The sequence below is a fragment of the Phyllostomus discolor genome, chromosome 7, assembly GCF_004126475.2.
Source record: "Phyllostomus discolor isolate MPI-MPIP mPhyDis1 chromosome 7, mPhyDis1.pri.v3, whole genome shotgun sequence".
Classification (NCBI taxonomy): Eukaryota; Metazoa; Chordata; class Mammalia; order Chiroptera; family Phyllostomidae; genus Phyllostomus; species Phyllostomus discolor.
Window position 1 is genome coordinate 107552359 of NC_040909.2, and position 26639 is coordinate 107578997.

The following is a 26639-nucleotide window of genomic DNA, read 5'->3' on the forward strand; positions in this document are numbered from 1 at the left end:
TTTAGTCAAACGCTAGTCTAGGGGTTGCTGTGAAGGTGTTTTTTGGATGTGATTAACTTTTACCATCAGTTGACTTTAAGTAAATGTTACCCTCCGTATTGTAGGTGGACTGATAACCTTAAGGACAAAAACTGAGGTTCCCTTAAGAAGGAATTCTCCCTCAAAACTGCAACAAAGAAATTCTTCCTGCTTCTCCATGCTGCTGGCTTGCCCTACAGATTCCAAACCGGCCAGCTTCTACAACCACGAGTCAATCCCTTAAAATTAGATTACACAAATGTGATGATGATGATGATAGATAAATACACACACACACACACACACACACACACCCCAATCCCCTATGGGTTCTGTTTCTCCAGAGAACCCTGGCTAACAGAGAGCTAAAATAGACCTGTATTAGAAACCTGTGGAATTTGTGTGTTGACAACTGGGCGGTGGGACAGATAGGTCCCCACAGACAAGTCAGACTGGAAGCCTTGCTCAGCACATCATCACTCCTCATTCCTCTCTCTCCTAAGCCCTGAGGAATAAGCCCTTCAGGACCCCAAATGTTCCGTCACCCTCCTTCCCTTGACTACGGTCTTGAGCAGAAGACCAAAGGGACCAGGATGGGAAGAGCCCACCTAGCACTGGGAGTAAATGTTTACAGGCATGGGGTGATAGAGATGTTCTAGGATGAGGTAGTAGTGATGGCAAGGCAACACTGTGAATACACTGAATGCCACAGAACTGTTCACTTTAAAATGATTGATTTCATGTTATGTGAACTTTGTCTCAATAAATTATTCTTTAAAGACGAGCTTTATGTTATGTAAACTTTACCTCAATAAAAAAAAGGCAAACGACAAAAAATGGAATATCTCCACCTCCTCACTCCCAGGAGGGCGCCCTGAGCCTGCATACAGAAGGCCAAGCTCTCCCCTGCGCCTCCACCTCTCAGAGCTTACCCGGGAGGCACTTCCTGCTGGACTGCACGGAGTTCAGTGTTAAGCCCACTCTGGTAACGGACCTCAAGCCAAGTCCATAAACGAATGCAGTGATTTTCAACCAGTGGGCCGTAAGAATTTTTAAAACATGCAATACCTGACTATTAGTCAGGGGCACTGACCTCTTTTCTCTTAGACTGTCAAACAAAAAAATAACAACGTCCAATACAATAGTTGTCCAGTGTAAATGAATCAAAATTATACCTATTTTTTTCTCAGATTACCAAACAACGTATTTTGGGGTGTGCTGCAGAATTTTAGTATTTAGTTTATGTGCCATGAGATGAAAAAGATTGAAAATTGCTAACCTAATGCTATCAATAATAAAACAGATATTGTGGCCTCCATGGTCACTTTGTTTTATTTCCCAACCTCAAAAGGTATAAAGGCTGAGGGAACCCAGAGCCGATGGCTCCCACTACCAGGTTGTCCACAGCCACTCAGTCTCCTGTAGCCACATGTCCCAAAAGCAGAATGACTGGGGCATCCGCAAGCCTTGCCTGGAGTCAGGAAACTTCTGCCCTGCTTCTGCAGTACATGCCCTCCTGCAGCATGTCCAGAACCCTTCCTTCAAGACAAGCAGACCCAAAGCTGGGTGCAGCCTATTGTGTTTCAGGAGTTTGATGGTCAATCTGAGCAATCTGGGCAGAACGGGCAGTGCAGTTGAAGTGCATTCACATTTTCCTTTCCTCTCGACTTTCCCTCTCAGATTGCCTTTACATTTTCAAATTTTTCTCCTTCTATCACACTTTAATAGCAGCCAACACCCAAGGTCTTGAGAGGCTCACCCAAGTTTTAATAGTGTACTTTTCCAAATAAAAACCAAGAGGACCTGGCTGGCGTAGCTCAGTGGACTGAGCGTGGGCTGTGAACCAAAGTGTCACAGGTTCGATTCCCAGTCAGGGTACATGCCTGGGTTGCAGGCCATAACCCCCAGCAACCGCACATTGATGTCTGTCTCTCTCTGTCTCTGTTTCTGTCTTCCTCCCTCCCTTCCCTCTCTAAAAATAAATAAATATAATCTTAAAAAAAAAAAAAAACAAGAGGAATTCTCATACAAGCAGTCAAGATAATACTTCTCCACACTACCCATATATTATTTCAAGTTTCACAACTATCCTTGGACATGCCACTGAACAGACAGGAAGTCAGTTCATCTGAGTCACTCCTCACCCTGTCTCACAGGTCGCTAATGCAAGCAAAAGCAGTTAGCATGTAGAACACAAAGAGCCATTATTATTATCATCACTATAATATTTAATTGTTTTATCTCTTTTCCACCTACACTTACTATCCAGGTAATATCATCCAATCTCATGACCGTCTACATAAATCCCGAATTTATCTCCAGCCTTGACTGGTGCTTCTGAAGTCAACTCACAGATCGAACTGCTCACTTGACATCTCCGCCGGATTTCTAACGGGCATAGCAAACATAATATAATCAACGCTGGATTTCTGATCATCCCCCGTAAACGTCTTCTCTCGCAGTCTTCCTATCTCACTAACTGGCAATCCCTTTCCTCCTTCGGCTCAGGCCACAGATCTTGAAGTCATTCTTGATTTTTCTTTTTCTTGTATCCTATCATCTATTCGGAAATCTTGTTGGCTCTGCCTCCAAAAACACTCAGAATCCAACCACTCCTTAACAAGTCTCTGCCAGCACCAGGTCTCAATACCATCGCCTTTTAACTAGATCATTCCAACAGCCTCCTATCTTACCTCCTTGCTTCTGCCCACGTTCCACCAGAGTCTGTTCTCCTCGAGAGGCAGTTCAGATCGTGTCTTTCCCCAGCTCAAATCCCAGTGGTCCGCCGTATCCCTCAGGGTAAAAGCTAAAGCCGTGGAAATGGTCTTTGGTGCCCTCTGACAACTGACCTCCCCCGCCACCGTCCCCTCTTTGGACCCCATCTCTCACCGCTCTTCTTAATCTCCCCACAATGGCGTGTGGCTGTTTCTCAAACATGTCAGACACTGCTCCACCTGTCTGAAGGCCTTTGCACTTGAGCTTCCTTCTGTCTGGAACATGTTTTCAAAAGAAGGCCATGGTTCTCAATCCCTCACATTTTCCAGGTCTCTGCATCAATCTGCCCTGTATATCAATACACAGCGATCACCATCTCCACTCTGATTATGCTTATTTTTCTTCACAAAACTTACTATCATGTGCCACATTACCTATGTGTATCATTCTCTGTGTGCCAGAATGGAAGCACCACAAAAGCAGAGACGTTGCCTGTTTTATACACAATTCCTAAGACAATGTTCAGTATGTACCAGGTACTCAATAAATATTTATGCAGTGACAAAGGAATTTAATGAAGGCAAGAGTCTCAGGAAGGAAGTGTTCACCAACACCCAATGTGAATTGAAGCCAAGACGGATGGAGAGAGTTCACTGCACTGTGGACTAGGAAGTCACTGGGAAGGGGGCCCCGAGTCCTGCAGGACAGAGGCCAGGAGCTGCGGGCTGGCTGTGGCCCGAATAGGGAGAGGGAGAACTCTCCTCTGAAAATGGACAGTGGTGATAGTTGCAAAACACTGTGAATGCACAAGTGGTCATTCTTTTCAGCATGGTTAATTTTTAAATGTGGCATAAGGCAAAATTTATACTTTAAAAATTTTTCATATTATCATATTTATTCAACACCTCAAGGCAATATTCAGTCTAAAAGAAATTTTCCTAAATAGAAGCAAAAGCTTATTATAGAAGCCCCAACTGGATATTAAATAACACCTTTTTCTGAGTATACTTCAGTCTCCTAAAGCTTGCTTGTGCATTAAAACTCCCCTTTTAACATCAAAAATTACTGTAGACACCCTCAACGTGTCAGTTGAAATTTTTTCCAATTTACAAACTAGGTTTGGTGGACAAAGCTTTATAGACTTCAGGTCAGTGCCCCACGAGCCCGAGTCCCAGCTGAGGAACCAGTGCCCTGAAGGGTCCCGTCACCCTGCGTCTCCTCCAGGCCAGCCCACCACCATCCGCACGCAGTCCGCCTGCAGCAACTGTCACCTGCACCGGCTTCAGCATTTGCGATTCCAGTCGCTGATTCTCTTACTCCCTTGAGCTATAGTTTAAATTTATCAACTTTTTCAATTATCTGATACATCTCTAATATTCCTAATCAGATTAAATTTCCCCAAGCCAGGTATTTTATCTTTTTTCATATTCCTTATGAAAATTCCTTAGTGGGTACTTGATAAAAGTACATCAATTATGGAATTATTACTAAACTGTTATAAGATGGACATGTTTAATGTTTCATTATTTAAGAATATATACAAAACAGTTTACCATGTATCAAAATAATGATATACTTTGTAACAAATGTATTATGGTAATATAAACAGTTCTATTGGTTTTCAAAAATTACATTTAATTACTGTAATTTTTAAAGGGATTTTTAACTCACGACAAAGTAATGTTATGAGTTAATCTTTCATTGTACAGCAGTGGTTTGATTGGTTATATTCTGAAAAAAGAATGATACATTTTCTCTTATTCTTTCAAGAAAAGGATCTTCAAGATTTAAATGATCTCCAGAAAAATGTTTCCACTGTTTCAGCTGTGACATGGAGAGAGGTTTCAGGGAGCTGGGCTTCTTGTGATGTGGACCAAGCTGGCAATTTCTAGAGAGAGGGAGTTTTTCCAATGAATCACCTGCAGTAAGTAAAAGAATGAGAGAGTCCTTAAGCCAATCAATATTCTACCATATTGATTCTACCTATTAGAACTTTTTATTTTATGGTATAATAAGTTTATGCAATTTATTACATTTTGGTCCTGATTTCAAGGACCTTATGGTCTAGTAGGAGATATACACAGTAAACAAAGAACCATCCAAAGAGATATGTTACAGGTCTGCAATCCCTTACCTAAAACCTTTGTGAGCAGGTATATTTCCAAATTCAGAATATAATTTGCGGGGAGAGGGGTGAGTGGAGGTGGAAGAGGGTACAGGGGGTATAAATGGTAATGGAAAAAATACAATTAAAAAATATATAATTGGAACAATCTGGAACAGCACTCTATAAGCAAGCCCATCACTATTCTGCAGGTCATATGAATAGTCCTACAAAATGGGTTAAAGACTACTGATAAATTCACATCAATTTTGGTAAGGTTTCTGCCACCAATGAGTTTGTTGCAGATTTGTAAAGATAAAACAAGTTTTAGCCTTCAAGCTTTCTAGATTTCAAAATTGAAGACAAGGAACTATGGACTTACATTACTGATATGTAAGGATATGTAGGTAAAGGTATGAAGTTAGATACAGGGGACATATAAGATACAGGGATCTGAGAACATGTAACAAGATAACTGACTTGTTTTGTTAAGATCCGAAAGACACGAAGGCAAAACCAGATGGGGAGGGGAGGTAAAGCACTCCAGAAAGGGACTTAAAAAGGCTAAGGGAGGAAAAGGGAGGGAGGGCACAGCTGAGGAACTGACAGGTGCTTAAGGCAATTAGAGCCTGGAGAGCAGAGGCAAAGAAAATGCAAGTTGGAGCCCTGGCTGGCGTAGCTCAGTGGATTGAGCGCGGGCTGGGAACCAAAGTGTCCCAGGTTGGATTCCCAGCCAGGGTACATTCCTGGGTTGCAGGCCATAACCCCCAGCAACCGCACACTGATGTTTTTCTCTCTCTCTCTCTCTCTCTCTCTCCCCCTTCCCTCTCTAAAAATAAATAAATAAAATCTTTAAAAAAAAAAAAAAAAAGAAAATGCAAGTTGGGTAATACAAGGGGAAGTGCACTTTCAAAGGCTGAATTATGCAAAATGCTGGAATCAAATCATGCCCGGAAGAGGCCGGTAGTTATTCACTGAATCCATTTCTCTTTCCCAGGGCACTCAGACACGTTTCCCAGCCTCCATTACTGATAGATGCAACCACTGAGTCTAGCCTACGGATGTGGATAGGAGTGATCTATGTCATTTCCAGGTCTGGCCTATAAAAAATCCCTCCACCACACCGTTTTCTACTTTTTCTCTTCTCTCACCTGCTTGCTATCAGATGCATGGATCCCAGAAGGGGACTCTGACATCTAAGGGGACGGTGGAGGCCAAGGGGAAGAAGCCCGGGTCACTAAACCACCTTTCAGAGAGAGGGCTGTGCACCTGCGATTTGTCTGTCGTGGTAGGCCACTGTGGTTTTCGAGTTTTCTAAGTTACAGCACTTACCCTACCCGAACTAACTCGCCACTTTAAATATTTTATTTAGTCTTTAGCCTAAAAGCAATGGAAGCTATTAAAGGTTTTACTTTTTAACCTTTCAGTTATGAGAAATTTTAAAAACATATAAAAGGTGACAAGATAGAAAAAGAACCTACAGGTTTATGTGCCCCACCTTCCATAACTACCAGCTAAAAGCCAACCCTGTTTCACTTAGATCCCGCTTCTCCACTTCCCTACTATTAAGTGTATAGCATGTGTCACTTCACCTGTAAATATTTCACTCTGCACCTGTAAAAGATAGAGATGTCTCTTTAAATTTAATCACACCTAAAAAAATCCCTTAATATCATCAAAATCCTGTCAATGTTCAAAATAACAGGTTCTAAGAGATGACAAAATTGCTGTGAGAATCTAGCAAACAGTAGAATACCTTCAAAGTATTGACCAAAAAACCCTATCAACTAGAATTGTACACCTACAAAGACAGCATTTGAGAGAGAAAAAAAACAAATGTATTTTGAAAAATCAAAGATTGAGTTAACCACTAGTAGACCCTATTAGAAATTTTTTAAAAAAGAACATAAGACAGTTGAAATGAATCAAAATATGTCAATAATTATAGTAAATGTAAAAGACTAAATGCTGTTAAAAGAGAAGATCAGACTGGATTTTTAAAAATCCAGCTTTATGCTTTTAATAAGAGAGATACCTAAAACATAACATAGAAATATTTATGGGAAAAGATACACCAGACCAATACTATAAGAAAGTCAATGTAATATATTAACTTAAAGACAAATGAAAGCAATTCATTAGGGATAAAGAAACCACTACATAATAATAAAATAAATAGACCATGAAGGAAAAAAAATCACAAAGAAGATATAAAATATATAAAGCAAAAATAGAATAACAAAAAACTTTGACAAGTCCACTGTAATATTCCAAGATTTGAACATACCACTTTCAGTAACAGATATAGCTAACAATAAATTAGGCTATTAGTAAAAAAATGGGCAAATGATATAAGCAGATGGTTCATATCAAGGAAATAGGAAAATATGCTCAACTTTACTCATAATAAGACAAAAGCAAATTAAAACTAGACCACTGTACATTTTTTTATTATCAGATTGGCAAAATTCCAAACATGTGATAATGCACTAAACTGGCAAAGCTGTAGGGAAATAGCCATTTTAGTGCTTCGTTGGCAGGATGTGAATGATACAACCCCAGATGAAGGGCATTTCAGCAATATCCATTAAAATTACAAATGCATATATTCTCTGACCCAGTAACACTGATAGTTTACCTGGTAGATATACTGGAACATATGAAAAGTGATGTGTAAATAAAGATATATACTGACTGGAAAGAACCTAACTGGGCATCTGTGGGGGACAGATAAATATACAACAGAGGATTATATAGCTGAAGGGAAAATACAAGGAAACTTTCTGTAATGATATGGACAGATCTCAAGATACAATATTAAATGAAAAAGGTACAGATGTACACATATACTCTGCTGCCCTTTATTGTGGTAAAAAAAAATGGACAAGAATAAGCATCCAGAGTTCCTTGCATATACATAAAAACATATATGGAAGGATACATGAAAAAATAATACTAGTAGTTTCTTAGAGGGTAGAAGGGCTAGAAATTAGGCAGGTGAGAATAGTGTGGGAGGAGAGTTTTCACCATATACAATTTATATTTTTAGTGGTGAGCCATGTAAATATATTAGCAATTTGTGAGATAAAACAGTAAATTTTTAAATCTGTAAAATAAGAAAAAATTGATTTGGTAACAAAATTTGACCAATATGGCAGAATTCTAAACTAAGTAATTAAGAGAATACACATAGTTTTCATGTACAAAAGAAACATTTACAAAGTGACCACACACCAGGCCACCACCAAGCCTCTATATTTATCAAAGTATTGATATCATGCAAACCTTATTTCAGACTATAGTGCAGTAGCCAGAATTCAATAACAAGAACTAAAATATGTTTTAAAAGATACTTTAAAATAACTCATGAATCAAAGAAGATATCATAATGGAAAATATGAAGTATTTAGAACTGAATAATAAAAAGACTATATCAAATTTATAAGACTCAGCCCTGGCTGGTGTGGCTCAGTGGATTGAGTGCTGGCCTGTGAACCAAAGGGTCACTGGTTCGATTCCCAGTCAGGGCACATGCCTGGGTTGCAGGCCGGATTCCCAGTGTGGTGTGCACAGGAGGCAACCACACACTGATGTTTCTCTCCCTCTCTTCTTCCCCTCCCTTCCCCTCTCTAAAAATAAATAAAATCTTGTAAAAAAAATTATAAGACTCATCTTAGAGGAACATTTATAACCTTAAATACCTATTTCATAGAAGGCTGAAAAGTATTAAGCTAAGCATTTAATTTGAAAAATAAAAAAAGAACAGAGTAAACGCAATGAAAAGGGAAAATAAAATAAAAGCAGAAATTATTAAAATAGAAAACATATCATGGAGAATCAAACATCATTTATGTGAAATATAAATTCTTCCATGTCAGTCTTGTACAGTCTAACTTCTCAAACCTAGTCAATATAATTTATCAAGTGGTTTCAAACTCCTGAACATTGCTCGTTCAAGTCCTGCTTGTGACCCAGCTCCCATTTGGATGGTGTTAATTCTAGAGGACTGACATTTTAGCTTCACTTAACCAACACCAACAGTTTACAACCTACTGGCAAGTATGGGGGCCCGTGCTCACCACCTCAGAGAGTATGACCCCGTAATGATTAAGGTCTTCACAAAAAGACCAAAGATTAACATTACTCTGTTAAGTGTATGTCTTTTTGTGAAATAGAAAAAAGGATTAAAAACATTGTTGTAATTCTGAAGCCATTATATCAGAATTTGAAAGACTTCTCTAAGTTAAACTTTCCACAACTGATTCAAAAATAAGCAGCAAACTGAGAGAATAAGGTTCTAATTAATTTCTCAAATACTGATCTGGCAGTTGCCCTATGACCTCAGGAAAAAAGGAAACTAATGTATACAACTGGTAAATATTTTAGTTATTCTGTATTTAAATATTTTCAATAGCTGAAGAGAGACTAATTAACTTTACCACCATAACAGAGTTAAAACACAACAAACCTGTGTGATCTAGTTCTCCCAGACACTCGCACTCAAGCAGGTCGTGAGTCACACAATGCGAACTTTCATGTAGTGTGAACAAATCTTTAAGTTCCTCTGCTGAAAACTGAATATGTTCCGATGTCTTGGTTAGGTCTACAACTGCCCCAGAAAGGCCTTGCTTACTAATCTGCCGTTGATAGATCTTCTCTTCTATTGTGCCTAAAGAGAAAACAGTCATTAAATGTACTCCAGATATTTATGTCTGCTATTTTTGAAGAGTAAAATATGTTTAGCTTACTAGTTAACAAAAAAAAACAATAACTATAATTCCTAACACTGAAGCACACAGATTAGCAACAAAAATTTTTTAAATTATTTAAAGAGAATACACTTCTTGTCGCACTGAAGGGTTATTACCTGTGGTTAGGAGTCTGTAAATATGCACAGGATGTTTCTGACCGTCTCTCCACACTCTAGACATCGCCTTAGAAAATAAATGAGAATTCTGAGAGTACCTTTAGTTGAATAGCCTTCTCCACATAAGCAATTTACATTAATACATTTAAGATTAGGAATTCTAGGTTTTACTAGAATTCTTTACGCTTTACTACAGCTTCAATAAACAAAGCCCAGGCATGCCCAAGCATTCTGCACTCACATCTTTTTCCTGAGTAAAAGAAAGGAAGAGACCTCCACCATGGTACTGTGAAGTAACCTGTGACAGGGTGTCACAAAGCGAGACGGTCTATCTGCATCAAATTCGGACACAGTGGTTTAGACAGTAGGACACAAAGAGCCACTGGGCATGGAGAGTTCATTCCCAGCTCATGACTCATCCCCAGGGAAGCCCCAGGACACCTGCAGTCAGTCAGGCTCTAGACAGGGCCTTGTGGTTTCAGGGTCAATGATACCGTACAGTAAAGGGTTGATAGCCAAACCCCACACATTCCAAAGAAAAGCCCGGCCTTCCAACCAGCTCCCAGGACATAACCTAAACCCTTGGAATATCCTTCCTGATAAAAGGGTCTTTGTTTACCTGGGGCCTTGGGCCACGCTAGATAGTTTATGCTAACAGTGTGATTAGGTGAGGGCCTTGGGCCATGCCCTGTCAGGGTGACCTCTCGTGGGGCTGGAGACTGAATAACTAGGGTCAGTTACTTGGGTACTCCATGCCTGAATGACCGACATCCAACACACACTCTGGCCACCAACATGCAAGTGAACATCTCTGTTTGACAGAACTCCGTATGTATTGTCACTGATGGATGCTAGGAGAACTAGGCATTGTCCATGCAACTCCAGAAGGAGAGGGAAACTGGAAGCTCATGCCTGGTCTCCTCTGGACTCTGCCCTGTGTGCCTTTACTGATTTTAGTCTGTACCTTTTCACTGTAATAACAACATAGATACCGACTCAGGTGCAAATCTATACATAGAAATCTCAGAAGGCATAAAGATGGACTGTATGCTGAAGAAAACCAAAGGTTCTTCTCAAATATTTCCCTAAATAAGGTAACTTTATATCTTTACTATACTCTGCTCAAACATTGATCATAGCATCTGTAATACTTGACTGTCTTCCCCACATGGTCATAAGCACCCTAAAGGCCCAACTGTGCAGTAAGCTTGAGCCTAGAGACCTACAGGTTTGGGTTAGAATCTGCTGGCTCTGAAACGTGACCCAGAACAAGTTTTCAGGTCTTCCTCTGCAAAACGGGGCTAATAATACCCACACTTGTGAAGACTGAAAGGATGTAAAGCACTTAGTGGAGTCCTTGGCAAAATAAGGGCCTTAAATGCAGCAGCTATCATACAATACATCATCATCTTTGTATTCCCAGCAGGTATATGCCCAGGAGGCATTCTGTAATGTTTATTTAATGCATAAAATATAGTCCTACCTGGATGTCAGTGGCTGGATTCCAATCAATGTCATAGAGAATTAAGTGAGATCCTCCAATAAGGTTAAGTCCCACACCACCAGCTTTTGAACTTAACAAAAAAATAAAATCGGAAGAGTATTTACTGTTGAAGCCATCAACAATCTGCTGCCTTTGAGAGATTGGTGTCTGTCCATCAAGTCTTGTATAAGCATATCCATGACGCTTGCATACTTCTTGTAAAATATTCAACGTTTTTGTGTAGTTGGATACCAACACCACCCTGTCAATCAAAAAGGAAGACTCTTGATATATACAATTTAAAGACAATCTTAGATAATTTTAACTGAAGAAAGATGTAAAGTAATATTATCACTGATATTCACAGGACATGCAACAATGGTCTTATATATTAAAACACAGGTTCTCCTTCAAATTCAATTTTAAAGTCAATATCTAAGAGACTTCCAGTTTTGAAATAGTGAAGTAAATACCTTTCTGCCACCTTCACCTCTAAAAATTCACCCTAAAAACAGTAGGAAAATGAAAAACAGAAATACAAACTCTATCTTTGATAAAATAGGAGACATCTATATACAAAAACAGAGAATGACATAATAATGACCTACTTATGAGTATACAGAAGGTAAAACCTAAGTGCCCCAAGTAGGAAATTCCAATAAGAAATAAGTGCAAGCTCATTCACCCCACAGAGTCTTCCCCAGGCATCTCAGAAGGAAGGAAACTGGAGCTCTTAAAGGGCACTGGTAAGCAGAACCCAGGGCCTACTCCATGTCACAAGTTGACTTTCTTTCTCAAATGTTTGTCTAGAGAAAGTAAATCAAAGAACCTTAGACCAGAGGACTTTAAAGGCAGAAACATAATGACTAATCGAAATGAAAGTACGCATTCTGGATGATAAGACCCCAGTCCCCTTCTCTGCCAGCTCCCAGGACACAGCAGCCAGGCATCCCTCTCACATCCCACCCCAGGAAAGGTGTCATGGAAGATTCATATCTGGGATGACATAAATGCCCAAGAGAAAAGACCCACAGGGATAGGAAGTCCCTAAATAACAAAGCCAATTCGCTGCCTAATTACCCAATGAGGTAACGAGTCAACAAGCCCTACCCATGCACACAGAACATTCAATAATAATGTTTCACTTTGTTACTCTTAAATACAAGTGGACACCAAGGATCACCAGCTATCTGAGGTGAGCCTCCAACATTAAATATAGAAACCACAACAACAACAAAAAAAGAAACCTGAATAAAATAGAACAATGGAGGAAAAAGAAAACAATATCCTCAAATAAGACGTAACATTCACAAGAAGGGGAGGCAATAAAAAAAATCAATCAAGAATAAGAAAAATCTTATAAATTTCAAATGATAGCCAAAATAAATTTTTCATTGGAGATTTAGAAGATAATAACAAGAGAGTCTGCCCAGAAATAGATTAAAGAGAAATGCAGTGACCAATAGGACAGAAAAGATAAAAGAATTATCCATCAAGTTCAATACCTGGCTGACAGAAATTCCCCCCAAAAAGAAAGAAACTGTTTAGAGAAAAAGAGAAAGAAGAGAAATGGGAAGAGAAAATGGAGGGAGAGGGAGGGCAAAGGGGTGAGGGAGAGAGCGGGAAGGAGGGAGGAGAGGCAGGCAGGCAGGCATTTTCCAGACCTGGGGGATCTTCAGATTAAAAGAACTTACTGAAAAGCTCCCAACTCAATAAATGAAAAAAATGATCCATATTAAAGCACACCAAAATTTTAATTCAAACTATGAGGGATGAAAAAAAGCTGCTAGAGCTTTCATGAAGGAAACACAAGGTACATGAAAAGAATAGAAACCAGAAAGGCATCAGCCTTCTCAAATACAGCTCTGAAAGCTAGAATACATAGAAAGCAATCTTCAAAATTCTAGGAGACCAGTATTTCAATCTAGAATCTTATAAACAGGTTAGCTGTCAGTCAAGTACTTACGTAGAATAAAAACAGTTTCAGACAGGAACGATGTCAAGAAGACTCACCTCCCATCTTCTCTTTCTTAGAAGCTACTACAGGATGTACTATAGGAAACAGAGATCCAACAGGAGAGAAGACAAAGGAATTGACAGGCGATGGTTAAGCAAAGTTCCAGGACGGCAGCTCTGTAGCAAGATTAGTGAACAACTCTAGTTCAAAAGGGTAGTAGAGGGCAGAGGACTCCAACAGAAAAGACAAAATATAAAGGAAGTAAAGACTCAGACAAATGCACTGACAGGTACTGAAGGGTATAGGAAGACTTTGTAATACAAAGAATAAAACAAATGGGGAGGAGGGATAAAAAGGCAATCAGTAATGCCCTGGCCAGGTGGCTCAGTTGTTGGAGCATTATCCCATACACCAAAAGTTTTCAGGTTCAATTCCCAGTCAGGGCACATGCCTAGGCTGCAGCTTTGATCCCCAGTTGAGATGTGTACAGAAGGTAACGGATAATGTTTCTTTCTCTCTTTCTCTCTCAAGTTAATCAACATATCCTCAGTTAATCAACATATCCTGAGGATTAATTTTTTTTTAAAAGGTAATCATAGCTCCAGGAAAGGAAAAGTTGTTCAAGAAAAGAACTATAATGACGTAAGCTATTTATCTTAGCAGTAAACAACCTAATTGTAATATCATAAGTATTAAATATTAATTTAACCAGAAGTTACTCGACTGGCCTGGAAGGATGGAAGGTGGAAGGAGGACATAAAAGCACTAAATCATCATGAATTACAAGCCATGGTCATTAAATAGTCGAAATCAATGAGATGAGTGACATCGGCAAGATGTCACTGGACTAAAACACTCCAGGTCCTCATTCTCCCATGGAAACATTAAATAAACACTTGGAAACTGGCAAAAATAACTTTATAGGAGCTCCGGCAATCAAAAACCTACAGCAACCAAGCAAATGCCCAGTCAAGAGAAAGGCACATTCAAAAGAGTGGGGAATTTCACAGCATTTCTAGTCACTCCTGCCCTCTGACACCATCAAGGATAAATCCATCTGTGCTCACACCTTAGCTCTTCTCGCTTCATCTAAAACTCTGTTCACTCATTATTTTTTGCCCAATCACAACCAGCTACCCCTCACTCAGAAAAGAGTAAAAAGGATACAGTAAACAAAATTTCACACTCTTAAATTCAAACAGGGTCACAATCTGCATATAATCACACATGTTCTCCTCTACATATCAAATATCACCTAATCAAAGATTTTAATTAAACTACATTAAATATTCCATAGAATGTTTCTTTGTTCTAGTCACTTCATTGTTATGAAAATAAATCTAAAAATCTTCACAAGTCAAATGATACTAAAAATCTTCCAAAGAGGTTAAGACTCCTTAACAATCCAACATAATTACTATTTTGTAGTCTTTCTATATATTTTTGCCTTAATTCACAGACACAGGTTGAATGCCTCCTACCTAACAATAATGAAGACCCAGTCGCCGCACTACAGGTAATGACTTTTAAGAGAACCCACGATTAAATGTGATGTGAGAAGAGCTCCATTAGAGGCAGGTACGAGACGCTACCCAGTACAGGAGAAGCAAAGCTAACTGGAGCTGAGGCAAGGGGCTCAGGAGAACGCATCTGAGCTGAATATCAGTGAAGAGGAAAGGCTGGCCAGAAGAATGAGAAGTAGAGGTAATGCTGGGATAGGAAACCACAGCAGGTAAGAGCAGAGGCAGATTACCAGTTCTGCAGGTAGTTTGGTATAATTAGACTGCAGGGTAAATGTGAAGGAATGGAGAGAGATGAGGCTGGAAAAGGAGGCATTAGCCAGGTCACGAAGAATCTTGCCCAATGGGCTAAAGCATTCAGAAATTTCTGGAAGACAACTGGGAGTCTTTGAAAGTAAAAAGGGAGTGACAAGTCACATTTCTATTCTAGAATGTGATTTAGGACAATGTTGATATGTAATGGGGTTGAAAGTAAGAGGGAAATAAAGTTTGTAAGAGACCATCAAAACCCAAATCCGTAATTATAAGAATCAAGACAAAAATGTTGATTCCAGAAGGAAATGAATTCCTAAGATTAAAAAATAAAATCAGTAGAACTTAGTGACTGACAATGTCGAGGAAGTGAAGGAGAAAAGTGAATCAAGAATGATAAGGTTTCTTGTTTGTACCACTCATCAGCCAAGGCTAACACAATTGGATCAGGTTTGCAGTGTCAAAATGATCAGGCTGCTCTGGGACACAGGAAACTTAAAGTAGGGTAGGACATCAGGATAGCTTTAGACGTCCCTTAAACTGCAGCAGTCCCCAACCTTTTTGGCACCACAGACTGGTCTCCTGGGAGACGGGGGTGGGGAGGTGTGGGGGGAACAGGAAGCAGAGCTCAGATGAGCTTTGCTTTTTGCTCCCAGCCAGGTTCCTAACAAGGGAGGGGGTGGTGCGTTGGGGAACCCTGCATTAAACAGAGAGAAGGATGTGGAAACTAGAGGAGAGCTAGACTAGAGAGACAGATTTGTAATCAACACTGTATGAATGATAATTAAAATTATGAGGCTAGATAGCCCAGGAAGGGTATTTCGAGTGAGAAGGAGGGCTAAACCAACAACTCTAAAGAGTATCGACATTTAGGGGAGAGTAAAAGAAGGATTCTCAAAAAGATTAAGGTACAAGCTAGGTGTTACATAAAAAAAAGACATCTCTAGGATTTTTTTTTAAATATCAGTATTTACATTAAGTTTTTTCTTAAATAAAAACAGATACAACTGTTAATAAGTTTAACAAATACTGGCAGCTGACTGTGCTCCCAAAGAAAACAACTTATTTTTAATGTTTTCTTCTTAAAAAAAAAAAGCAGGGAGAGATATGGGGGAGTAAGGACATCCTCTAAGCCAGTTCATTAAATTGACCACTTACTTTTCAGTAGGACGAAGCTCATGAATAACAGCTAAGAGCTTTGTCAGCACCTGTAGTTTTCCTGACTCCTTCTCAGTAAACATGAGAGGGTTGTAATCAGCAGGAAACACATTTATCAAGCCTTCATAAAGACTTCTCTCTTCATTTTCATCCCAAGTTGAGCTACAATCTTTTTCCTATTCAAAAAAATGATTAACACTGGTTTGTATTTGTTTTTTTTTTATTGGAAATGGAAAATGCTAAAATTATGGGGGGGAAATGGTGCATATTACTAGCTACCTGAAAAGAACAAGCTATCGATTACATAAATCTTTATAGCTTACAATTTGGTTATTTTTTTTAATAGAACATGCATCCTATCGAGTTAATTACAGAGCCGTTCAAATGCAGTCTCATTCACCCTACAAGTGCAGTGTCATTGTCTGGATGTAAGGCGTGGTGGGGATGGGGGTGGTCAGAAACAGAAATAACAGAGAGGAAAACAGATGCAAACAGTGCTGCACAATCCATCCTCTCCAAACCCTGAGATCTCTCGTCACTGACCCTCTCTTTCGCTTCTCTTCCCTTTTCCCTCCCCGCCATCATTTTTCTCTCCTGGTTTAATGGCTTCACACAGCACCGCCCAGCTGATACCCCAAATAAACACAGTAGTTGACTCCATCTCATCAATTTCTTCTGCAAGAAGGAACAATTCTCCCAATAAGTTAACAAATTTATTCTTACTAACAACAATACTGTTTTATTTCACCCATAGTTTTTAGAATAATTTTATTCCAAAGTAATTATCAGCACCTCTGAAATTCCCACTCTGAAAGTGTCTAGCTGGCATGTGGACGTGTAACTAGATGTTACGTTTATTAACGACTACCTCACTGTTTACGTTAAATTTCTGGGACTGGCAGGTCTCCTCACTCTCTCCCACATTTACCAAACTTGTCACTGGTACTTACATATGTGGAAAACTCATTTCAGCTACTTTATATTGGTCCTTATTTGTAGGATCCTATGAAGTATCCTATCCCTGTTATTAGGTAACTGATACATTCTGGACCAGCACAAGGTCTTCCTTTTAAGGAAGCATTTTTAGCTTCTGTTTTTGCTGGGCATCATGCTCCAAGGTTTTAATGTTTACCACTGTATATAGAATCTGTGTCTTAAAAAGTTGCTTAATAAATAGTTATGATCCTGTCTACTGCAGAGTTACAGAAACTTCTATGATAAACTATGTAAATAAAACCCACTGTAGGATAAACTTAGAGAATTCTGGTACAACACTGCATTTTCTAAGTGTGTAATTAATGACCTCAAGCATCATATGGCACCCATGAGTTTTCTTTTGTTTGCAAATTATGATTTTACTGTTTAAAGTATAAAAATAAAAATTGTTAAGGGTAAGTTGGAGATAACAGACTATTGATAGTAACTGTGCAACTTTCCATATTATTTCATCAAACTGCCCAACAACATTATCAGGAAATTATTATCGTCTGTGTTTTCCAGTTAAGAAAGTTAAGGCTGCCCTGCCTGCTGTGACTCACTGGGTTGAGTGCTGGCCTATGAACAGAAAGGTCGCCGGTCGGATTCCCAGTCAGGGCACATGCCTGGGTTGCAGGGCAGGTCCCCAGTTGGGGGCATGTGAGAGGCAACTGATCGATTTTTCTCTCCTCTCTTTCTCCCTCCCTTCCCCTCTCTCTCTTAGAAAGAAGGGAGGAAGGGAAGAAGCTAAGACTCACAGACGTAACTTGACCATAAGTAAGTACTTCAGTGGGGACTGGTACTCAGTTCCAACTCCAAAACAGAAACCTCTCAACACACTTCAAACTGCCTTATATTCATTAAATGTCCCAATGGTCAGCTCGATTATGTAGCCATTAAAAATCGTATCTGTAGACGGTATCTAGTATCTAATTTGGGAAAATGTTCATAATTTATTGAGTGGAAAAATGGATTTTAGAAAAAGATTATATATACATATCTTTGAGTCCTTATTTCCTCATCATAAAAATTGGGGATGGTAATAATAGTACTAAATGCATAAAGAATAAATTTTATTTTATAAAGAATAAATAAAATTCTGTAAGAAATAATTCTAGAAAACTACTTCATATTTTATATATAAGCACTTAATAAGTGTTAGCTAAGATTATTATTACTAATATAAAAGTGTGGCTTCTTTGTCTTAAGAGCTTTATTTCTTTATAACAAACTCCAAAAAGTGATACGCCAGGCCACAAAATATACAAAAGTATAAGGCTTTTGATACATATTACCAAACTATCTTCCAGTTATAGCAATTAACATTCTAACCAGTATATCATTTATTTTCTTTGTGATTTTCTAAATTTCATACAAAACTTATGTATTGCTTTCATAATGAAGAACAAAATAAATTATTTTTAATGGTAAATTTTGTATTTGTTGGCACCAACCAAACAAAACTGACTGGCTTCTTAATGCAGAAGAGGAAGGGAGACCATGACAAAGTACTAGGCAAGGTCCCAAAGGGCAGAGCCACACACCCGTTTCGTCCCTGGTGCAGCCTGTGAATGTGGACATGCTCTGAGCCACAAACAGGAGGCTGGATCCACTCTGTGGCAGAACCACACTGAAGAGACTCGGGTCTGTGGGAAGACCCACAATGCAACCCCAGGGATTAGTCCAATCTGCCCTCCTAGATTCACATGACATAGAACCCTCAGCTCACGTCCTGACAAAGTGTCACCCACTACTTACCCTTATAGAGCTGAACAAAAGGCAGGGGTGATTGCACAGTTTTTTCAGGGCTCCTATACATATTAGATGAGGACTATTTTCCAGTGACCCTTGAAGACAAAACCTGACAGCCTGAGAATTTAACAGCCTTTGATAAAGCTCGATCTGCAGCGCCCCTGGTCGGCAAAAGACTACATTCTCAATTTTAGGTGGAAGATATTTATTTATGACTTCTTGAGTTCTTCTAAGGAAAAAGGGTGCAGTGAGGCAAATAAGTTCAGCTGCTCTTTTCTCTCCTAACTCCTTTTCTTCCTATATAAAAAAAAAAGCAGACTTAAAGTATTATAGACAAAAATAATTGCAGTTAAAATGAACATTAAATATTTTATAATCATAAATTAGTTACTTGCCTTCAGAATTTTTATTTAACAGAATAAATAAAATGTAAGTCTGGGAAAGGAAAACCAACCATCATCTCTTTAAAAGTTCCGCATAATCATTTAATTAAGTGGAGCAACATTCTCCTAAATTTTGGGGTGTTATTTTTTTTTTGCTATTTGGCACCAGTGAGAGCCATTAGACATCAATAATCTACAAACTAAATTATTCTGAAAGTAAGCTTTTATGTGACTGCTATCATAGTACATAGTCTCAAAATCGAGCAAAGAACTGATACAGCAAATTCTTGTAAGTTAATATTTTGACAAGTTATTGATCCTAAGATTCAGCCTATCAGAAATTATTGGAACAAAGTACTGCAGACTCTTTCAAAATCATTACACATTATTCATTAAATCATAGTACAGTTATAAAATCAAAACTCAGTGTGAAAAAAATAAAGGTTCAAATTCTCTATATAAAATGTTTAGAGTATATAGAACTTCACAATGAAGCATAAAATAAATCCCATATGGCACTGGCCAGTATGGCTCAGTTGGTTGGAGCATCATCCCATAAATCGAGGGGTTGCAAGTTCAATTCCCGGTCAGGGCACATACCTAGGCTGCAAAAGGCAACTGACCCATGTTTCTCTCTCACATCAATGTTTTTCTCCCTTCCCTTTCCCTTTCTGGGAAACCAATAAGCATGTCCTCAGGTGAGTATAAAAATAAATAAATAAAATATTTTCAAATAAACCCCATATGTACATATTTGTTTATAAATAAGAAAATTTCCCTTGTATTTTAGAACTATTTTCAATTTTTATAACAAAAATAGGTTAGAGAAGAAGTCATTAAATACAACTAGGTAAATATAAGAAAATTAAAATCAGCTTTAATCAACCAGAAACAACTACTGTTGTCAAGACTTATATATATATCAGCTTGGCGCTAGGTACTCTGGTGGGAGCCGGGGAAAGGGTGAGGGCTTTCGTCCTCCCAGAGACGGCAGGCGTCGGGAACTGGAAGCAAACCCAGAGGCATCTACGAGATCTTCCAACACAGCCCCTGCTCTTACCACTAAGAATATAAGTGTGGAGGAGTTCCAGTCAAGAAGGCAGGGCAGGTAAACACAGTACTCACATGCTCCCATGACCACATCAAAATTACAGCTAAACTAAGAACAACCATCATTAGGATCTGCCTGAAATCTGGCTGAACAAAAATCCAACAACCAAGGCTGTACAGAAGAAACCATATTGAGACCTGAAGGAGGGGTGGGGACAAAAAACAGGCTGCTTCCACACTACACGTGGTGGTCAGAAATCGGGAGGGATATCTCAGCTGCACAGGTCTCCCCTGGGCAGCAAACGGTCCCAGCCCAACACCAAGCTCCCCAGCTCAGGGTTCCAGTGCCAGGAAGATAAGTCCCCACAACTTCTGGCTTGGAAAACACATGGAGACTGGGGCTCAGTGATACAAAGAGCTGCTGAATTCCCAGGCATCCTCTTCAAGGGCTGACCCACAGACTCATTCTGAGTCTCTTACTCTGAGTTACTCGCTCTGAGTTCCAGTGTTGGAGCAGCAGCTCCAAGGCACCAGGCATATGTGCAGAGGAACTGAACATCTGGCTCCAGGGCAACAGCTGGAGGGGCAGCTTCCTCCCATACAGAAGTGCTGGCAGAGGCCACTGTTTCTTTGTTGAGCCTTCCCCCTGCAGGCACAAGCAGGAGCCACATCTACGTTTCCATCAACTTGGCTAACACTGTTTACCCTCCTTGACTCTACCCAAGTCTCTTCAAGTGCCAAACAAACAGCCTGTCTTGCTTGGCTGATGCTGCAGGCTTTCCTAAAAATCTCTCAAAGGTTCAGAAACCCCAAGCAAACAGCATCTGGTCTCAGGTGTGCCCTGTACCTTTTGCCAGGCAGCTCCAAGGCCAGCAGCACTAGTGGTGGCCAGCACCAGTTCACAGCTTAGCCTCTCTGAGGCACCTCCAAGCCTGGAATAAGTGGCAACCATCTGTAGATCACTTTGTAGCTCATACCAGTACAGGTGGCCCTAGACAGGACACAGGCAGCAGCTATATGTGACCTGCACCTCTCAACACACTCCGTGGCCAGCTTCAGACTACACCAGAGCGCCACCCAACTACCTCCACAAACAACACACACAAAAGGCAGAGTGTGCAGGCACCAGAGCCCCACTAAAGCAAACCCTGCTGTGTAGAATTAGCTCCTGCACAGTAGCTCCTCCACTGCAGTCAAGACCGGTCCTAACAATGAGGGTCAATCCCTGCCACTGATGTAACAACAGCAATCATGACTCAACTACAACAGGAGGGCACACACAACCCACACAAGGGACACACCTGGAACATGCAATTCAGGTGACCAAGGAGACTGAACCACTGGGTCCTACAGGATACCCAGTACATAGTAAAACCACTCTGCCAAGAATGGGAAACAAAACAGCTCTACCTAATACACAGAAACAAACACAGGGAGGCAGCCACAATGAGAAGGCAAAGAAACATGTCCCAAATGAAAGAACAGAACAAAACTCCAGAAAAAGAACTAAACAAAATGGAGACAAGCAATCTACCAGATGCAGAGTTCAGAACATTGGTTATAAGGATGCTCAATGAATTTAGGGAAGAGTAGATGAACTTAGTGAAAACTCCGACAAAGAGATAAGAAACATAAAAACAGAGATAGAGCCCCAACCGGTGTGGCTCAGTTGGGCATCATCCTGCAAGGCAAAACACTTCCAGTTAGATTCCCGGTCAGGATACACGTTCAGGTTCAGTCAGGTTCAGTCCCCAGTCAGGGCGTGTACAAGAGGCAACCAACCAATGTTTCTCTCTTGCATCTCTCTCACATTAATAAATAAATGAAATTTTTAAACAAACCAAAAAAACCATAGAAAATATTAAAAAAAACAGAAATAAAGAATAAAATAACTGAATTGAAGAACATATGGAAATCAACAGTAGATTAGATGAAGCATAGGACCAAATTAGCAAACTGGAAGATAAAGCAGCAGAAAACACCCAAACAGAACATCAAAAGAAAAAGAATCTGCCCTGGCTGGCGTAGCTCAGTGGACTGAGTGCGGGCTGTGAACCAAAGGGTTGCCAGTGCAATTCCAGGTCAGGGCACAGGCCTGGGCTGCAGGCCAGGTCCCCAGTTGGGGTCATGTAAGAGGCACCAGAACAATGTTTCTCTCCCTCTATTTCTCCCTCCTTTCCCCTCTCTCTAAAAAAGTAAATAAAATCTTAAAAAAAAACACAAAAGAATGAAATGTCATCTGCAACAACATGGGTGAACCTAGATAGTATAGTGTTGAGTAAAATAATTCAGACAGGGAAAGACAAACACCATATGATTTCACTTACATGTGGGATCTAAAAAACAAACTAAACACACAACCAAAACAGAAACAGTCCCAGATAGAGAGAACATTTTGATGGTTGCCACATGGGAGGTGGTTTAGGGGCTGGGTAAAAAAGAGGAAGGTATTAATAAGTACAAATTGGTAGGTGCAAAATAGCCATGGTTATATAAAGCACAGCATAGGGAATATAGTCAATAATATTGTAATAACTATGTATGGGGTCAGATGGGTACTAGATTCATAGGGATTTTCACTTTGTAAGTTACATAAATGTCCAATCTATATGTCTAATTTTATTTCTAATTTTTTACCCTTACAACCAACTTATTTCTTGATAATAAATTCCTAAGTTGTACAAAGCCACAAAGACATACACAATTTTAAGGTTTTCAATATACATTGCCAAACTAACCTCCATTTGTACCCATTTACATTCCAACCAGGAAAGAACACTATTCTCATCTACACTTGCTACTACTATGTAAATCCAACCAACTAAAACATCTACAGAAAAGTACAAAAGCTACTTCATCGTTATTTTGGTTTAATTTTCAATGCCAGTAAGAATGAGCATTTTTATGTTTACTGTGATTTATAATTTTTGTGAAGTACCTATTTATACAAATTTTTGAAAGTGCTATTCTCTATTATAAGGAATACAGGAGTTGAAGGATTGTGAGGGGAAAAAATTTACTATACTAATTTAATTTTTCCTAGATTAAATTTACCCAAGTCATAATTTTTCCAGACATACTATTCTTTTCATACTGTTATGTTTAACCTAAATTTATTAAAATAAATTATACCTCAGAAGCAGAAGGTTGTCTCGATATAATAATGGGTTCTTCATATATTTTTCTGTAAGATGACAAAGAGCCTAATATTCCCGGATTTACAAAATCAATTAATGCAAAAAATTCTTGCAGATCATTCTGAACTGGAGTACCTAAAGAGATCAAAGTAATGAGGTCAAGTTTGGGTTTTACGATCACAGGTCTATATAGAAATTTGTACTTTCTCCAATAAGAGAACTAAATGTAAGCCAAGTTCCTAAAATAGAGGACAAAAGAGCAGCCAAATCAAGTTGAAAATATTATATTAATAATTATATAAACCTTTAACTCTAGTTTTAACTGTATATTAAATTCTTATTTAGTATTTCATAGTGGCTGAGTGCAAGTTCTGGAGTCTGCTTGGGTTCAAATCCCACCCACATCACTCACTCTCTGAGTGACTCTGAGCAAGTCACTTGCCCCAGTTTTATTATTTGCAAAATGGGGATGATAATAATAGTAGCTCCCTGGGCTGTATGGGTCAAATGAGTCAATCCATACACTATACTCAGAATAGGGTCCAGAGCATAATAAATGTTCCACAGCCCTCAGTAATTCTTAATATTTTATAACTGTGTGACTTTGGACAAACTGCCTCAGCTCTTTTAAGTTGAACTCAGGATTTTTCTCACTTATAAAAGTAGGAAGATAATAATTTCCCAGTGGTATTACAAAAAAAAACTAGAGACAATATACGTGAAGGGACCAGCACAGTGCCCGACACTTAGCAGATACTCAGTGAACAGCACCGATCACCGCCTTTCAAAGTCATCAGATCAACTTGGGATTTTCGCCAATCCTAAAGGCTGACAGACTGAAATGGAGTAATATACCCTGCATATATTACATACTCAATAACTTTGACTAATTTTCAAAAAAATTAGCATGTTTCAGTAATTATAATATCAAAAGAACACATAAATCAGCAGAGTCCAACAGTATGTCACATGACTTTTAATAACAGACTAGAAAAAGTTGTCCAAAGCTATAAATAACAAAATTAACACTCATTAACATAAGTGATTAACAATTTTAAAATGTCAGAGAGTTTAATGATCACTTCCCTTAAATTAAATGGGTCAATACCAGGTTGGACCATGCTTACTAATCTTTTAAGATATTTAATCAGTTCTACATTTTTAGACACATTATATTAAGAGTAGAATAAATATATTTATGTCAGTATGCACTGTTAATCCTTTAAAAGAAAATACATGATAATGACTAATAAAAACAGGGAGAATGGGAAAAATAAGAAGGAAAGGGGAAAGTTTTAAGGATCTACGTGGTTGGCGTCCAAACATTCATCCACCCAAGTGATGAGTCCAAGCCAATCATGATAGTCCCACCCTTTGTGAATGACTGATGTACTAGTAAGGGTTTGCTACTACACAAAGTCAAATAATCATGAATTAGTTAAAGATGGGTCAGCCTCCCCACCCCACCCAAGGGAGAACAGAAGGGGAAGAGTTTTCTCTACTGCTCTAGGGCAGGCTTCTACTCCAAACCTGCTGAGGAACAAGCTGTTGATCACACCCCCTCCCTCTCCTCACTTTCACTTCAAAGAAGAGCACTGATGTGCAAAAAGGACACAAGGACAAAATGACACAAGAGATCGTGATATAATCAGAACAACCATGCCCTGCCCAGTCCTTCCAAAAGAACTGAGATGATAGAGAAATGAAGCCTTGAGCAGAAAATGGAGTGATTGTAAATACTAGTAATGAATGGAACTCTCTTCCTTCTTCTGCCAGACTGCAAATTGAAAAGGCCACACAAGACCAAGGTGAGGTGCGGAAGAAAAACTACACTGAGCTACACAGGCCTGGTTTTAATGTAAGCCTCAAGCTATAAAGGAGTGGGTAGAAAAGGACAGTTCATCCTACCTTTCCCAATTCTGCGGACCAGAAACTTTGGCTAGCAGTAAACTATGTGCATGGGGCACATACACATATAAAAATAACTGATATTTTATTAAACACTTATCATGTGTCAGATAGTCTTCCAAGCCCTTGACATGGATTAACTCTTTTACCCTCACAACAACTCTAGGAAGTAGATGGTATTATTATCTCTACCTCACAGAGAAGGAAACTGAGGCACAGAGAAGTTAGATAACTTGCCCAAAGCTGCACAGCTGTAAATGGGAGATTTGGGAACCAGGCACAGGCAGTCCACCACCATCCCCTACATTCTTTGCCATGATACCATTGTTTATTCCTCAAAATCCAAAAATCTGGGGTGCAGAAAATTACACAGGGATTTGAAAATTCAATCCTACCAAGGCTCAATGATCACAGGTTTATTAATGTGAACTCCATCCAACACCATGGATTCTTTGGATGCCAAATATCACAATACAAGTCTTATATGTTCACTAGGCAACAGTCCCATCACATCTTCCTAAAAGTAAATACTGACCAGTTAGAATTACTCTTTTCTCACAAGAGAGGCTAATGAGGGCTGTAGTTGTCTTAATTGCACTGTTCTTCAAACGATGCCCTTCATCACAGATTAGAAGATCAAATTTTATGCTCTTAATTTGATCCAAGGAACGAAGTAACATTTCATAACTAATGATCAGGACAGAATAAAATGGAGATTTGATGAATTCTTCTACTCTGTGGTCCTAAAAAAAAAAGGAAAACATTTAACAAATCATGGGAAGAAACTGTGAAATGAAATTTAAGGAGCATATTTCTCACAGCCATTAATCAAGTATTAGAATACATTAACTCAAAGCCATATTATATGCCAAGATTCCATTTTTCTGCAAAGGAGGCAGAGAGTTACATGCACTTGGAAAAACTTGTACAGAGAGTGAAAATTGCAGTATCGATTTGAAAACCTAGATTTAGAAGATGACCAAGGTTAAACTTTTAAGTCTTTTACCTGATCTACAGTAAATATCTTGATCCTTTCACTTCCTAGCCATTTCTGAAATTCTTTCCTCCAATTTTTCACCAAGCTCCCAGGTGTGACAATAAGTGTCTTCTTTATTATTGGTTTGCCTCCATAGGGTCCCTGACACTGCAGAGTCCAGATGAGCGAAATACATTGCAAGGTCTTCCCCAGACCCATTTCATCAGCAAGAATAGCTCCACATCTGCCATTCACTCTGTTAGAAAGTAATTATAATACTTTAATCACAATAGGAAAATATTTTATGTCCCTAACATCATTACTTATTAGTCAAGAACCAGAAACTGGTATTTTGTAATTAAAACAAATTCTACCCCCTAAACA

The 26639-nt window shown here is 39.1% G+C and overlaps 1 protein-coding gene across 4 annotated transcripts in view; it reads right to left on the reverse strand.

The window, feature by feature from the left end:
- Positions 1-3735: 3735 nt before the first annotated feature.
- RAD54B (RAD54 homolog B) overlaps positions 3736-26639 on the reverse strand; it is a 77633-nt gene continuing 54729 nt past the window's right edge. For all 4 annotated transcript variants that reach the window (XM_028533956.2, XM_036031253.1, XM_036031256.1 and 1 more), the window contains exons 7-15: positions 26286-26511; positions 25815-26022; positions 23367-23506; positions 18808-19098; positions 16075-16250; positions 11188-11449; positions 9705-9771; positions 9306-9506; positions 3736-4652 (exon numbers count right to left, since the gene is read on the reverse strand). In XM_028533956.2, coding sequence (XP_028389757.1) covers positions 4432-4652; positions 9306-9506; positions 9705-9771; positions 11188-11449; positions 16075-16250; positions 18808-19098; positions 23367-23506; positions 25815-26022; positions 26286-26511 — 1792 coding nt within the window. In that variant the 3' untranslated portion in view covers positions 3736-4431. The remainder of the gene's footprint in view (positions 4653-9305; positions 9507-9704; positions 9772-11187; positions 11450-16074; positions 16251-18807; positions 19099-23366; positions 23507-25814; positions 26023-26285; positions 26512-26639) is intronic.